Source organism: Centruroides vittatus, unplaced genomic scaffold (genome assembly GCF_030686945.1).
Source record: "Centruroides vittatus isolate TY-2023 unplaced genomic scaffold, ASM3068694v2 contig_89, whole genome shotgun sequence".
Classification (NCBI taxonomy): Eukaryota; Metazoa; Arthropoda; class Arachnida; order Scorpiones; family Buthidae; genus Centruroides; species Centruroides vittatus.
Genome location: NW_027122580.1, coordinates 265681 through 280047, shown reverse-complemented (window position 1 = coordinate 280047; position 14367 = coordinate 265681). Strand labels below are relative to the sequence as shown.

The 14367-nt window shown below is 33.0% G+C and overlaps 2 protein-coding genes across 2 annotated transcripts in view; both read left to right on the top strand.

The window, feature by feature from the left end:
• Positions 1–14367, top strand: part of Madm (MLF1-adaptor molecule) — a 115291-nt gene that overhangs the window by 11133 nt on the left and 89791 nt on the right. The window contains exon 3 of the mRNA XM_067280668.1: positions 10186–10377. Coding sequence (XP_067136769.1) covers positions 10186–10377 — 192 coding nt within the window. The remainder of the gene's footprint in view (positions 1–10185; positions 10378–14367) is intronic.
• On the top strand, positions 3380–5671 carry LOC136983846 (uncharacterized). Its single transcript, XM_067280716.1, has one exon. It carries the CDS (start codon positions 3392–3394, stop codon positions 5447–5449), a length of 2058 nt encoding a protein of 685 aa, XP_067136817.1. The 5' UTR covers positions 3380–3391; the 3' UTR covers positions 5450–5671.

Sequence of the window (14367 nt, the reverse complement as noted above, 5' to 3'; positions counted from 1 at the left end):
TGCCCAACAACTGATGGTATCTCAGTTGACAGCTGCAGTACCATAGACACCACACAATCACTTGAGAATGTTTCCAACAGTTTCCCTTTCTGCAACGAGGAATTATATCACTGCATGCTGCTTGGCAAAATTGGCTTCAAATGGCAAATGTCAGTGACATTTGCAGGCCTCGGAGTCGCTCACTTTTCTCACTTGTATTCACTTTTCTGAAGTATTCTCACTTTTCTCACTTTTCAAGTCATTTTCTCACTTTTCTCACTTTTTTGGTCATTTCCACGTGCTTAATTCGGAAGATGGACCAATCAAAAATAGTTTTAAAGCCAGACGATCTACCGAATTACTGGACTAGAATTTTATGGAAAAAATACTCGGCCCGAGCGGGACTCAAAATCGCAACTGCCGCTCCGTGTTGTTAAATTATAGGAAACAAAAATCCCTTTCACGTACAGGGTTCGTACAGACCTGGAAAGTCAGGGAATAAGATTTTTAGCAGAAAAAGTCATGGAAAGTCAGGGAACCCGCAAATATCCCAGAATTTATCTGTCGCTCTCGCTTTCTTTTGATCCGAACATGTCTTTAAATTCGGTTCGGTATAGGGAGGTTTACGATAACGAGCTGTTCGAGTCGAAGAAAATTTTCATAATGCCGAAGAAATTGGAAAAGAAATACTAACAGAAATGTAAGAAACGTGTATCATTGGAAAAAAAAATTGAAAAGGAATCGGAAAAGCCCAAAATGACTAATGCCGATTGCCGAGAGCGTAAGAAAACCGAGCGCGTCAACTCCAACGCGAATGTTTGGAGTGCGCCGCCGCCCAAACCGATAGATATTGACTTGGAATGTGATAACTAGCAAGACTTTATTCGTTTACACTTTATCCTTCTAATAATACAAAGACTGATTCATGCCTTAAAACAATTGCGATTGTGTCCTGAACACAACTCTCCCAATGTTTTTGACCTGCACATCTAGTTCTCCTTCTGGCAGTGTGCAATTTCTTTTGTTTAAATCATTTTGAATTTCCTGCCTCCTTGCTTTAAGAAAATTCGATTTTTACGACGCGTATAATTTTCTTATTTAATTAAAATTTATGATTTAATTTAAATTAAATCATGAAATTATTTATATAACGTAGAAATGGCGTAGCTAATTACGTAATCGATTTTACGCGAAGTTTTTCGTTTTTTGTAAGTGAATAAAGTGCTTTTAATAAAGAAATTTGTGTAATTGTGTACAAAATGGGCTTATATAGGCTTGGCCGATTATTACTTAATGGAAAGGGTAAATGCACAGACGTTAATAAGTCTGAATAATGTCATAACTGCTCAGGGAATGTCTGAATCAAAGATGGAATTACCTGTATGGACCCTGCACGTATGTAAAAAAAAAGTTCATAAACTTAAAAAAATTCCTCTCATTACAAATTTGGAAGCCAATGTTGAGTAAAGTTATATATTCATGCCATATTGTCATTAGCCAAAATAAAGTTTTTCAGAATTGTATTTCCTTCTACAGAGATTAAAAATGAGTATTCTAAGCGTCCCTACGTTTTCGTTGTTTTCTAAGAAAATTCCAAGCTCGATAAGCTGGCGTCTTTAGGGTGTTTCGTGCAGCGGGTTTTGTCTGTATTTATATGTAACTAGGTAGCAAGTTAATTAAAACAAAAAATAATAATTAAATTTAAAAATATTTAACTTAAATTTAAAATTAAATTAAAATTTTAAAACTCTGTTCTTTATATCGAAACAAAAACTGAAACCGTAGCTAAAATTAAAAATAAAATCAAAATTAATTAACTAATTAATGTAAATTAAAATTGAAATCAAATCAATTGAAACATATTATTTGGGAAGGTGCGGATAAAGTACTTGTCGGTCTTGATTGATTTGGTTAGGCTTATATTTCATGCAGATACAGTTGTGTCTCTATTTATAGCACATATTTGTAAAGGGTTAGTTTCGGTTTCGGCGGTGAGGGAACATTTTGCTTTTAATTAATATGTAAAATATGTAGAGTAGATATAGATAAAAGTATTCAAAGCACAAAGTAAGGTTCTAGTTAATTAATCGTATTCTTGTTTCAAATCAATCAAGGGTAGGCATAATCTGGAAAAATTGAAATGGCGTGTTAAACAATCATAAAAGATGGATTTGTATAGTTTTACATGTGAAGATATGTAAAATTGTGTCCAGGGAATCGAAAAAAATCACAGAAAATTTCATCGTCCGATAAGTCGGCATATTTGTTAAATTAACATCGTTGTAACGATGTTTGCTTCTTATTCATCCGCAGGAAGAAGTTCCTCGTTATTTATGAAATAATTAATAAAATATTATATTACTTATTCTATTTGTAATCTGTTTATTTTGGATTTATTAATTTATTTTTAAATCAATATTTACACATCTCAAATCATTTAAAAAATAAAGTTTCTGATCTTTCTCATAAAAGTTCGTTTTCTGCTGCTTGTCGTTTGATTTTGTTCGTAATAAGAGTTGTTAAATTTATTTCAAATTAATATAATAGTCACATTACACAAATGGAAAATTTGTATACAAATAAAATTTTGAAATACGTTAAACTATTGAATTGTAAATATAGTTTGTATAGATCTAAATAATATACATTTAATGTTAATTTTGACAAAATGTATATATTTAAATGATCAAATAAAACTGATAAAACATGCAAAACATAATTTTCTAAGTATTGGTTTATTTTATTGGTAATTTTTTTATTTGTCTGTTCTATTTTAACACGTGCAGAGAAGTGACCGATCACGTGGTCAACACGTGTTTACTCACTTTCGATTGTGATTGACCAATAAAAATCTAGCGGAATGATACCGATAAACCGTTGGTTTATAGCAGGTTCTAAGTTAGAGTATAGATGTAATGGTTTGAATCCACTCAATATGACGCCACCAAAGTGCAAATTCCGAACTGATTGGTTGAAACAAAAGGACAAGGCAGATTGTACAGTAGGATTATGGGCAACTGTACGTTCAGACACTGACGTATTTTGCAAAGTATGTAATTGCATAATACAAGTGAAAAAAGGTTTCCAAGCACTTTTTGATCATGGAGGTACTGTGAAACACAGACAAAATTTTACCTGTGCTTATGGTCCAAGACAGTTACACCTGACATTGGTTGCACCAGATGATAGTTTCCCAGGCCCATCAAAAAATGATGAAATTCCAAGTAATACTGATAATGGGACTGGAGAAGGATCAGCAACTGTGAGTTTATATAATCCAAGAGATGCTGCATATCATGCAGAACTTGTGTGGGCTATGAAAACAATATGTAGTAATTTCTCATTTGCTGCTTCTAATAATATGGAGTTGAGTAAAATATCTCAAAAAGATCATGTCAGAACACTACAAGCAATGTTTCCAAAAACTAAACTTCCTGAAGGAATATCAATGAGTGAGAAGAAATTGCGCTATTTAATAACTGAAGCATTGGCTCCCTACTTCCAAAAAAAAATGCTAGAAGAAGCCCATTCTTCATTCTTTACAATTAGTTATGATGAAACCAGCAACGTGGAAAGTAAGAAAGAGTTACAGATAATGATTAGGTTTTGGTCTGAGCAAACAGAGCAAGTTGTCTGCAGACACCTAAATACATGTCTTCTTGGGCGGGCAGATGCAGAAACATTGCATACATACATTATCAAAGCTATCGATGATGCTAACCTGTCACTACACAAACTTTTGATGATAGGATCAGATGGTCCTAATGTTAACCAAAAAGTGTTAAGACTTTTTAAGGAAGATGTACTGGGAATTCGCAAGAAAAGCCTCGTTGACATTGGAACATGTACGATTCATATTATTCATAACACATATCTGAAAGCATTACATGAACTGGGTGAAGATGCATCAGAACTTATTGTGGCAGTTTACAGATTTTTTGATGGATGGCCTGCTCGGTGGGAAAGTTATGAAGCTGTGCAAGAAAAGCTCAAGTTGCCCAAGCATAGATTTATAAAACACTCAACAACACGTTGGCTGACATTCCATGTTGCAGCATCAAGGTTAATTGAGCAGTGGGAAGGCATAACTTACTACTTCTTAAAGTATATTCCTTTAAGTAAACAAAGCATAATGGCAAGTGCTTTGTACAGAAGTATATCTTGTTTGTTGAAGATTCCTTCCATGAAAGCAGAAGTACTACAAGGCATTTCAAGTGCAGAAATTTTCACAAAATATACGTCATTTTTTCAAAGAGAAGAACCTCTAATACATCTCCTATACAGCAAACTGTGGGACTTGCTTCTAAAGCTAGTTACTAGAATTTTGAAAGTAGATATTTTGAAGCTTGTCTTTCAGTCAAAGTCTGCTATGCCTGATAGTAATGTATTAAATCCAAAGAAATTATTTGACAAGACAAATCTTTTGCCATTAGAGGAAATTATTTGCAGCGCTGAGGTTGCCAATGAGTTGAGTAAAATATCTCAAAAAGATCAATTGCATTTTCGCAGTTGCTTACAGAAACATTATGTTGTGGCTTCCATATATATGATAGAAAAAGCTCCAATTCAATGCAAACTGTTGAAATCATTGACATGTCTTCAACCAAGTAATATTAGTGAAAAAAGCACTTATAAGGACATTGTAAGTATTGCAAGAGCTCTTCCATGTGACATTGCTGAGGATACTTTGCAGGATGAGTGGCGGCTGCTACAATTTGAGCGAGTAGAGAGAGATTGGACAGACTCAACAGATGAGAGAATTGATTCATATTGGAGTCAGTATTTTAAATTGGTTGACTCCCTTGGGAATGCAAGATATCCCAGTGTAACCAAATTGGTGAAATCAGCATTGACTCTCTCTCATGGCAATGCTGATGTGGAACGGGGATTTTCAATTTCACGCCGGGCACTTCCTCCTGATAGAGCATCGATGTCAGAAAGAATGCTTAATTCACTTTTGATTGTTAAGGAGGGACTAAACATGTATGACCAAAGCCCACACCTTGTACCTATTACAAAGGATCTACTGAAATTAGCAGCCTCAGCGCACAGAAATTATCAAGAACAATTGGAAAATGAAAAGAAGTTAAAAGAAGAAGAGAAACAGAAAAAAAGAGCAGAAGAGGAAGCACAGAAACATTTTGAAGAACATCAAAAGAAAACTGTTTGTGACAAGGAAAAGATAATGGCACTACAGCAGAGTTTAAAACAGAAAAAAGTAGAAGAAAGTGAATTACACGAGACAGGCCAAGTTTTGTTAGAAGCAGCAAACAAAAAACTGGAGAAGGCCATTAACAGCAACAATATGAATGAAATACGAGCAGCACATGTCATGCTTGTTAGTGCTAAAAGTGTTCAAAAGCAAGAGGAAGCAAAAAAGAAGGAAGCTGAAAACATCCAAAAAAATCTTAATAAAAGAACATCATCTTTCATGACTGATTATTTACAGAAGAAGCCAAAGACTTATTAAGTATTCATTGTTTACTGGAAATATTACAGTACATACAAAAAGTTTTAAAATGTATGTAACCATAACAATAAAAAAAAATTTTTACTGCTATTTTGCTGAGTTTTCCTTCTGTGTTTTCACTTTGTTTTGTCACTATTGCACTCACTTTTTATTCACTTTTTCTGTAGTTCAACTCACTTTTCTCACTTTTTCAAAGGGGAAATAGCACTCCTAGGCCTGCATTTGCCATTTTTCAATGTTTCTGCTTGGTGGCAGGACTTGAATTTTTCCACAACATTAGCAAAAGTTTCCAGGTATAACTCCTCAAAAGCAGAGCCATGTCATAGCCTTTGTTTCCCAGATATAAAATATGGTGCATCATGTTTTGAAGAACTCTTGTAAATTTTTTCTTTGCTTCCACTGAAATTTTTTTTAAAATTCCTGACTTATGAACCATAAAAAATAACAAACTGAACACAATGAAATTCTGTAAGTATACTTAAAATTATTTTTCTAATTTGCTTCTGGCATCATATCAACTATTAAAAAATAAAATTGTTTATTTTTAGAAGTGAACTTTTGTTAGGCCAAAATTGTTTCTTGTATATTATCATATTTATTATCTTAAGGCTGGTTTGCATGATAAAACTACTGCCAACAGTTTGTTGTACCCAATATACATAGATAAGATTTGTTGATGATTCAGCTGTTCACAATGTGCTAGAATGTGACTTGTGAATTATTTTAAGCATGAGCAAGAACATTTATTTCTCGAGTATGCAATCTAAGAAATGATTTCAATTATGTCCTTAATTAGTTCAATGATGCAACAATGACCAACACATAAATACAGTATATATGAGGGATATTTTTAAAGTAAGGTCTGTTTTACAATAAAAAATGAACTGCTAAACATTACAAGTAATTAATATTTTCTCAGATGCTACATATTTTTGGCTACTTTTTCAAATAGTTTCCACTGTTGTTAAAACATCTGTTGTAGCTTGAGACCAGTTTCTGTAGACCCATGTCATAGAAGTGTGCTGCTTGGGAGGATAACCATTCCTGGATCATTGTTTTCACTTCATTAGTTTGGAAACGTTTGTTGGTGAGGAACTTCTTTAGATGCATGAAGATGTAGTAGTCTATTGGTTTCCAGATCTGGCCTTTATGGGGAGTGATCAAATTGCTACCAACCTAAAGATTCAACTAGAGCTTGTATTAGAGCAGCAGTATGGGGTGTCACATTGTCATGAAGTAACAGAACTCTGGCAGACAGCATACTATGGTATTTATTATGGATTGCGCAATGATGTTTTCTCAAGGTCTGACAAATATGCAGTAGCATTTATTGTTGTCTCTTGCATCATGATGTCCACCAGCAAAACACCATGTCTGTTCCAGAACACAGTTGCCATAATCTTGTGAGTTGAGATTGTCTGCCTGTTGTCTGTCTTGAATTTTACTTTTGTCAGAGATGATCTGTGTTGCCACTCCAGCAACTGCTGCTTGGATTCAGGTCGTCACACGAGACACTCATGTCTCATTCCCTGTGACGATGTGGATCAACAGTTCATCACCTTTCTCACAGTGTCAGGGTCAAAAATGCCAAAGTATTGGCTTATCTGTTCATTTTGTGTTCTTCGGTAAGCATTTTCAGAACCCACTGAGAGCACAATTTCCTGTAGTCCAAGTTTTCTGACACAATTTTGTAAAGAACTGACCATGAGACTTGTGGGAAATTAACTGATAGGTTGGAAATGGTAAATTGTCTGTTTTCACAAATTATGGTGTCTACTGCACAGACAAGATCATTGACTATTACATATAGTCAACCCCATCATGCACATTCTCCTGAACTACCTTAAATAGTCTTACCCACTTATGAACTTTGCTATCACTCATGGTATTTGGACCATAAACTTCACAGATCTGGCAATGAATCTCTGCCAGTTTCTCATTTCTTGCAGCCAGGAAGCAAATAATGGACCTTATTTCACAGGTGGCGGGCTGCTTGATCTTAAACATTTCCATCACACAACATGAAAAGTATAATGCTGATGTGATTCAAAATGGCATCTGTTTGTGTGCAAGGGATGCCAAGAGACACTGTGCATGTGCAAAATTATGAATGCCTGTTTTAAAAAGATTGCCAAATGGACTATGCTTAAAAGATATCTATCATATATTATATGAACAATAAAATAAATGTGAAAAAACTAAAAAAGTATATTAAGTTCTTAAAATATTTTAAATGTCTTTATATTTCTTTGATTGATGGAGTTTTAAACAAGGAGTGCTTATACCAAATCTTCCAGTCTGAAGGAGTGCTTATATTTGTTGTATTATAATTTTGTTATGTTTATAAGCCTCTTTGAACAGGCTTATAAGAATAATAATTAAATTATAAAATAACCAATATAGGTACTGCTTGTTTAACAACTGCTTGGACTTATGACCAGTTCTCCAGTGTGAGGAATTCTTTCTCAGTCTGAGTCTTAGGAATCTCCTTCTTTTAGTCTTAGTCTTATTCCTGAATTTACTATATGAAGTATTTGCAATCTTCAAGACCACATATTTTGTTTATAAATTTATACTTTGCATAGTATAAGACAGCAGTTCCCAAAGTGTGCGCTACTGTGCCCTAGGGAACTGTGGGTTCCTCACGGGTGCTGCAAAATATTATAAAATTTTCATAATTTTATTTCCACTTTCAATTCAATGTGATAAGATGCAACATTTAGCAGACCTGATGCAAATCATTAACTCAGTAATAAAAGTGGCACATAGAATTGCAAAATGTAAAAAGCCTCATGCCATTGCAGAAAAACTCATTTACCATATGCTGTAGGTATGGTGAACATTATGATCAGTGGGTCTACAGGGTAGCAGCTTTCAAAAGTGCCTCTGTCTAATAACTATTAGTTGCAGAATACAGCACATAGTGAAAGACCTCCAATGTTCAGTTACTGAAAAAATAGAAAAGAAGGAATTTGGGTTGCAGCTTGATGAGGACACAAATAATAATAATGATGCTCACTTGATTTGCTATGTACAATTTACAGATAATAATAACATTGTAGAAGACTTTCTCTTCTTTAAAAATATCACTTCTAAGGCTCACGACTAGTTCGAGATCCTTGATATTTTTATTTCCGAAAATAATTTGGATTAGACCAAATGCATTGGTATCTTTACTGGTGATGTTTGTTCTATGTCCGGATGTTATGGAGGATTGCAAGCACTTATTTGAAGCAAAGATACTGATGCACTGTATTCCCATTGCATTATTCACAGGGAAGCACTTGCATCAAGATATCCGAGTCCTGCATTGAACCAGAATATGTAGTACATGTAGTAAACTTTATAAAATTGGCCATTGAAGGCAAGATTTTTCAAAAAACTATGTGAGGATGTTGAATCTGAGCACACATCTTTGTTGTACTTTTTTTTTCTTTTAATCAGGTACAAGTGATATGTACATACCCAGTACTGCTTTGCACAACTGGGTGGTAAACTACATACAGTTATCATTGTACAAAAAAGACGATAAATGCGTGTAACAGTAACTGAATGGTATAGGCAGGAGTGTGGACTCTGTCACTACTTGCAACATGTGGGACTTAACACAATAAAGGGCTGGGTAGCTTCCCAGACAACTGACAATATTCAGTATAATTTTTGCACTAAAGTCCATTTGAAATATAAATAAACACTCTTAAAAACCTTTATACCACAGCTGTTTTTTACTATTCTTCTAACGTTTTTGGTTATTTTTAATAACCTTTTTCAAGAACAACTATAATCGAATGTTGCCGGAATTTGAACTATCGACAAAAATCGTTGTGGAATGCTTTTTAAAAATATTTAGGTGCGCAATCTCCTAATGGGAGATTGACAATAAAAATAAAAATAAATACACAACAAGCTATGATAACAAAATAACAAAAAAATAACGTGACGACGTCACATGAATAATAGAACTAATTAAAACCAGGTACAATTGTATATTAAATACAATGCCCATGTAACAAGCTATTGGAATCATTAACTTTCTTCCTTACAAAACGCTATTTCTCCACGCTGCTGAGATCTTACTTGCTTCCCTGAAGTTGATTGCCTGGCCTTTGTGACTGGTTTTGAATATATTCCAAGCTTCTGCATATTTGAGGTGTTTTTTGTTGTATACTTTTTGTATCAGCCTTGCCTGTTCCAGGTGGTACAAATGTCACATATTCATATCAAAACCACAAGACCTTACTTGGTCGGACATGGAAACCACGAGTTCTACTGTCTTGGCTTGTGGAATATTGGCCCACTTGGCACAATCTAAAAGTTCTCCACTGGAAGCAGGCTTTCATGAATGTTGTCATACCCAGCAGATTCCAGACGTAAACAAGGGAATTCATGTCAGGTGACTGACTAGCCTATGGAAGTTAAAGGATGCCTTGTGTTGCCAGCCAATTCTAATTTTTTTTGGCAGTGTAACAAGGAGCTCTATCATCCATGAATAGAATAGATGTTTTGTCCATAGACTCTCTGTTGAAGTTAATATACTTCATGCATTTGCTAATGTTCAAGTGCCTGTTTACTTATTGGTTGTTTCTGGGAATGCAACTACTTCAATAAAGCAATGATTATAACTAAAACTTTTATGAATTTAAATATTTATATTCTACTTTTATGTATATACACAATTTTAACTGAATTATTTTATATTTCTAAATTGAATTTAACATATTACTTAATTTTTACAGGAAAAAATACGTCAAGTGTTTGATAGTCTAACTCAACTTGAACATCCAAATATTGTTAAGTTCCATAAATATTGGATGGACAAGGATGAGGACAAACCCAGAGTTATTTTTATTACTGAATATATGTCAAGTGGATCTCTTAAACAGTTTCTGAAAAAAACAAAAAGAAATGTTATTAAACTTCCTTTACAGGTAAGAATTTGTTTATTTTTATAAATTAAATTTCAAATTAATTTTAAATATCTTAATGAACATCAATCTTTTCTTTTATTACTTGTTTCTGAAATCATATGGTGTAATTTTCAAAGAAAGTGGACTGTTTCCACTATTTGGCAATAGCACAAAGAAGTCTTTTTACCACCAAGAATCAATGCTTTAGACATTTGACCATCAGTCAGCCAAGTGAGGTTGCTTTTCAAACCAGAATGTTTGCTACATGTAATTTTGTAACATTTTGTTAGTATTATGCTATGATTCAAGAATGAACTTGAAAATTGAGCAAATACTAAATTTTACATTAAACTGAAAATCTGCCACTCTACTACAAAGACTGTTGAAATGCTTCAGGAGGCCTGTGGCAACTAAGCCACGAATGAGGCCACAATCTCAGACCCAAGAAGGCAAGATAAGTGAGGAGCATGACAAATAGCATGTTGATCATTTTTTTTTAATTGTAAGGGGATGATATTTCTTCCTTCCAATTAGATACTTTTGTTACAGACTTTTACTGCAACATTTTTTGTTGATTTTGAATGTCATTTGTCTCAAAAGACCAGAACTCTAGTGCAACCAAATATGTCTCCTTCATCATGACAAAGTTTTCACACAAAACTTCAAAATTCCAGTGTTCTTGGCAAAAAAATTTCTTCCTCCATCCTCCTTACTCATTGGATTTAGTCTGTTGTGATTTTTCTTTTGTTATCCAAAATGAAACTGAAGCTCAAGAAATGGCATTTCAATATAGTCAAGGAGATCCACTCCAAATTTTCAAAGTACTTCAGAATTTTCAAAACATTGACTTCCAAGAAGCATTTGAAGCTTGGTATAGGCAGCAGGATTGCTGTATAAATGTAGGAAAATATTACTTTGAGAGGAATGGCATTCAGATTTAAAAAATTAGTTTTTCTTAATATAAAAAAGTACTTTAAAAATTTTCATAAATATTGCATAGAACAATTAAAAAATTATTACATATTTTGATCTATAAAGATCAAAATCTGTGATTCTGAAAATCATCTTTATAGATGATATTTGAATAATTTGGCTAAATAAATTCTTTAATCAGTTAACATATTTATTATATGTAGTACAGATAGAAATGATGCTCACTTGTATCTATAGTATAAATTTAGTGATTTTGAAATAATTGGTTAGTTAATATTTTATTTTAGAATTACACTAGAACCTCGATTATCTGGACCTTTATCATCTGGATTTTCGATTATCAGGATTGTACAAAATTAACAAAAATTGTACGAATTTGCTGATTTGCACTTGGAGAATTGCGACACTGTTTATGTTTATGGAAGGCATGGAACAAAATTTTGAAAAGACCATTAGTAAATTCCAGTAACACAGTAGAAAGTGGTTAGGAGACATTGCGGAAACAATAGCACAAATTTCAATATTTGCTGAATGTGACGAAGATTATGTAAGCGAGTGGTTAAATTGCGAGGCGAACGATCCTGGATTCCAAATTTTGAATGATGAGGAAATAAAGATGTATCTGCCTCAGATGAACAAGATCGAGAAGACGAAGAAGAGATTTGCGAAGTAAGAGATAATGGTCCTACACATTCTGAAGCTTTTCAGTGCTTAGATGTCGCCATGAAGTGGTTTGAGAGCTAAGAAGAGTGTAACTCAAGACAACTTATATGTCTTAAAAGTATTCACGATTTAGCAGCTTCAAAAAGAACAGCTAGCTTTAAACAAAAATCGTTAATTAAATTTCTTAATAAAAATAATTTAATATTGAAGCTATATGTAAGTCTAGACAAATAAAAATTATTCATACTGTATGTACATGTCTTTCACTGTCAATTATTATATTTTCGATTATCCGGATTACCTTCATCCCCAATTTGTCTGGATAATAGAGGTTCTACTGTACTCATATCTAATAATTTTGACCTTATTAATTATACTTATTCTAATTATAGTTTAACTCTATTTGTATATACTCTTGGATTGTTTTTTGTTCCATATTACTTAGATCTTTTAATTTTTTTTAATAGAAGAAGCTTTTAACATTAAAAAAATTTTTTGGTACTATCGAAACCGTGTTGTTGTTTGTATTTGGTATACTGGCACAATGTGTTTTATCTTATTTTATTTAATTTTATAACTTGTTACTTTCAAATGCTGTTGTTAGGCGTAACCTTTGTAAAACCAATCCTTGTTTCATCCACCCTGCAAAAGATATGTTATCTATATGCTAATGCTTGGGATTTTGAGGAAACCAACTGTGCTACTATGACCGTCGTACGAGAACTGTATTTATAGATTCTGTAATAATTGTCATGCACTTTTTTGTCGCCTGCCAATCCGTTAAATGTTGTTCGCAGGTGTGTGTTTTAAACTGAGTTAGCTGAAGAGGGGCGAAAGCCCGAAACGCATATGTAAAATAGCGTACTAACTAAATAAAGATGGAAAACTCGCCCAGTGTTGATTAAGCGTCACTGCATTGTGCCAGTAGACCAAATAAAAATTTAAAAAATTATTTCCTTTAATTGTATTATTCAGTATATATTATATAGTGGGCTATATTATTTTGCTCATCAAATTCTTTGTATTTTTGTTTTATAATTCTTTAATAATAACAATTAAACAGTCAAACTTCCATATTACAAACTTCTATATAGTGAATTTCTCTGTATAATGAGTTTTTGCATTGTATACTGCTCTTTCAGCCAAAAGTATATATGAAATTGCTTTTAAATAATGAAATTAAATTTTTATATAACAAATTTTTTTAATTTGTAAGAACCATTGATTGTTAAGTCAATTACTCCATTTGGGTCCAGTTTGTAAAACTGTGGCCCAGGTGTGAGAGATACTAGTCATAAGCTTTTAAGACCATCATGTAATCTGTCTCCCACATAGCTGTTGGTTGTAAAGAAGGGGGAGAGAGATTAGGTCCAAATGCAGTTGTTGACAGATAAATGATTTACAATTAACAAGTATCAAAAACATTAGAAAGGTGATAATTTTGATAACTGCTGGACTAATTTTGGAGGTTAGTGAGGTTTTATTTTATTTAATAAGTTGTCCAGTTGGAATTTAAAGAGCTGTTAATATAGTGTTTAAACATTACTAAAATTGCCATAGGACAAAATTAACATGTAGGAAATTGATAAAGGCTCAACAAAGAAAGACGTTGTAACGAAGTTTGGAATTCATGTGAATATCGACCATACTAACAAATTGCGAATCAATTTTGAAATTAGCCATTGATACGAGACCTACAGGAAAATGTGTTAGAACCTGCATTTACGTCGATGTAGATGAAACAGTTTTACTGCTGTTAATAAGTGTGAAGCATATTATGAAAAGAACATTTTTTAATTGTTTTGTGCAACAAAAATTACAATTTTTTTTACAAAAATGTAAGTAAACTAAGTTGTAAGTACAACTAAATTAAACACCAGAACACTTGCTGAGCTTACTGCAATTTAATATTCAAACGCTTTCAGCCTATTCTTATAGGCAATCATCAGGAAATTATAGTTCCACAAACGAACACAAAGCTTTCGAATACTCGTGAAATTTAAAGTTTTTGAAAATTTTTAGAAAATTATTACATTAAACGGTTTAATATTAAATAAACCACAAATTACTAATCTATATCTATACTAATATATAAAGAGGTAATTAAGTTTGATTATAACAGGTAATCTCCAAAACTACTTATCCAATTTCAAAAATTCTTTCACCAATATTTAGAATGGACCTTCAGGGTGGACATAGGCTATATATTATTCCGTTAAACATTCATATAAATTAAAAGATATCATATAGGATTAAGGCTTTTATGTCCAACAGATGGCACTAACTCCGACAACCTAAGTTTGCTTTTCTGTGAGGCATTATGCTTTTCTGTGAGGATGGACTAAAGCAGATCATTTTCTATCTGTTACATTTTTATTTATATAGATATTCGTTTGTTCCTACCGATTCCTTTGA

What these genes read in the sequence shown, in the direction of transcription:
- LOC136983846 (XM_067280716.1), top strand. Translation starts at nt 3,392, where the DNA reads ATGTTTCCAAAAACTAAACTTCCTGAAGGAATATCAATGAGTGAGAAG.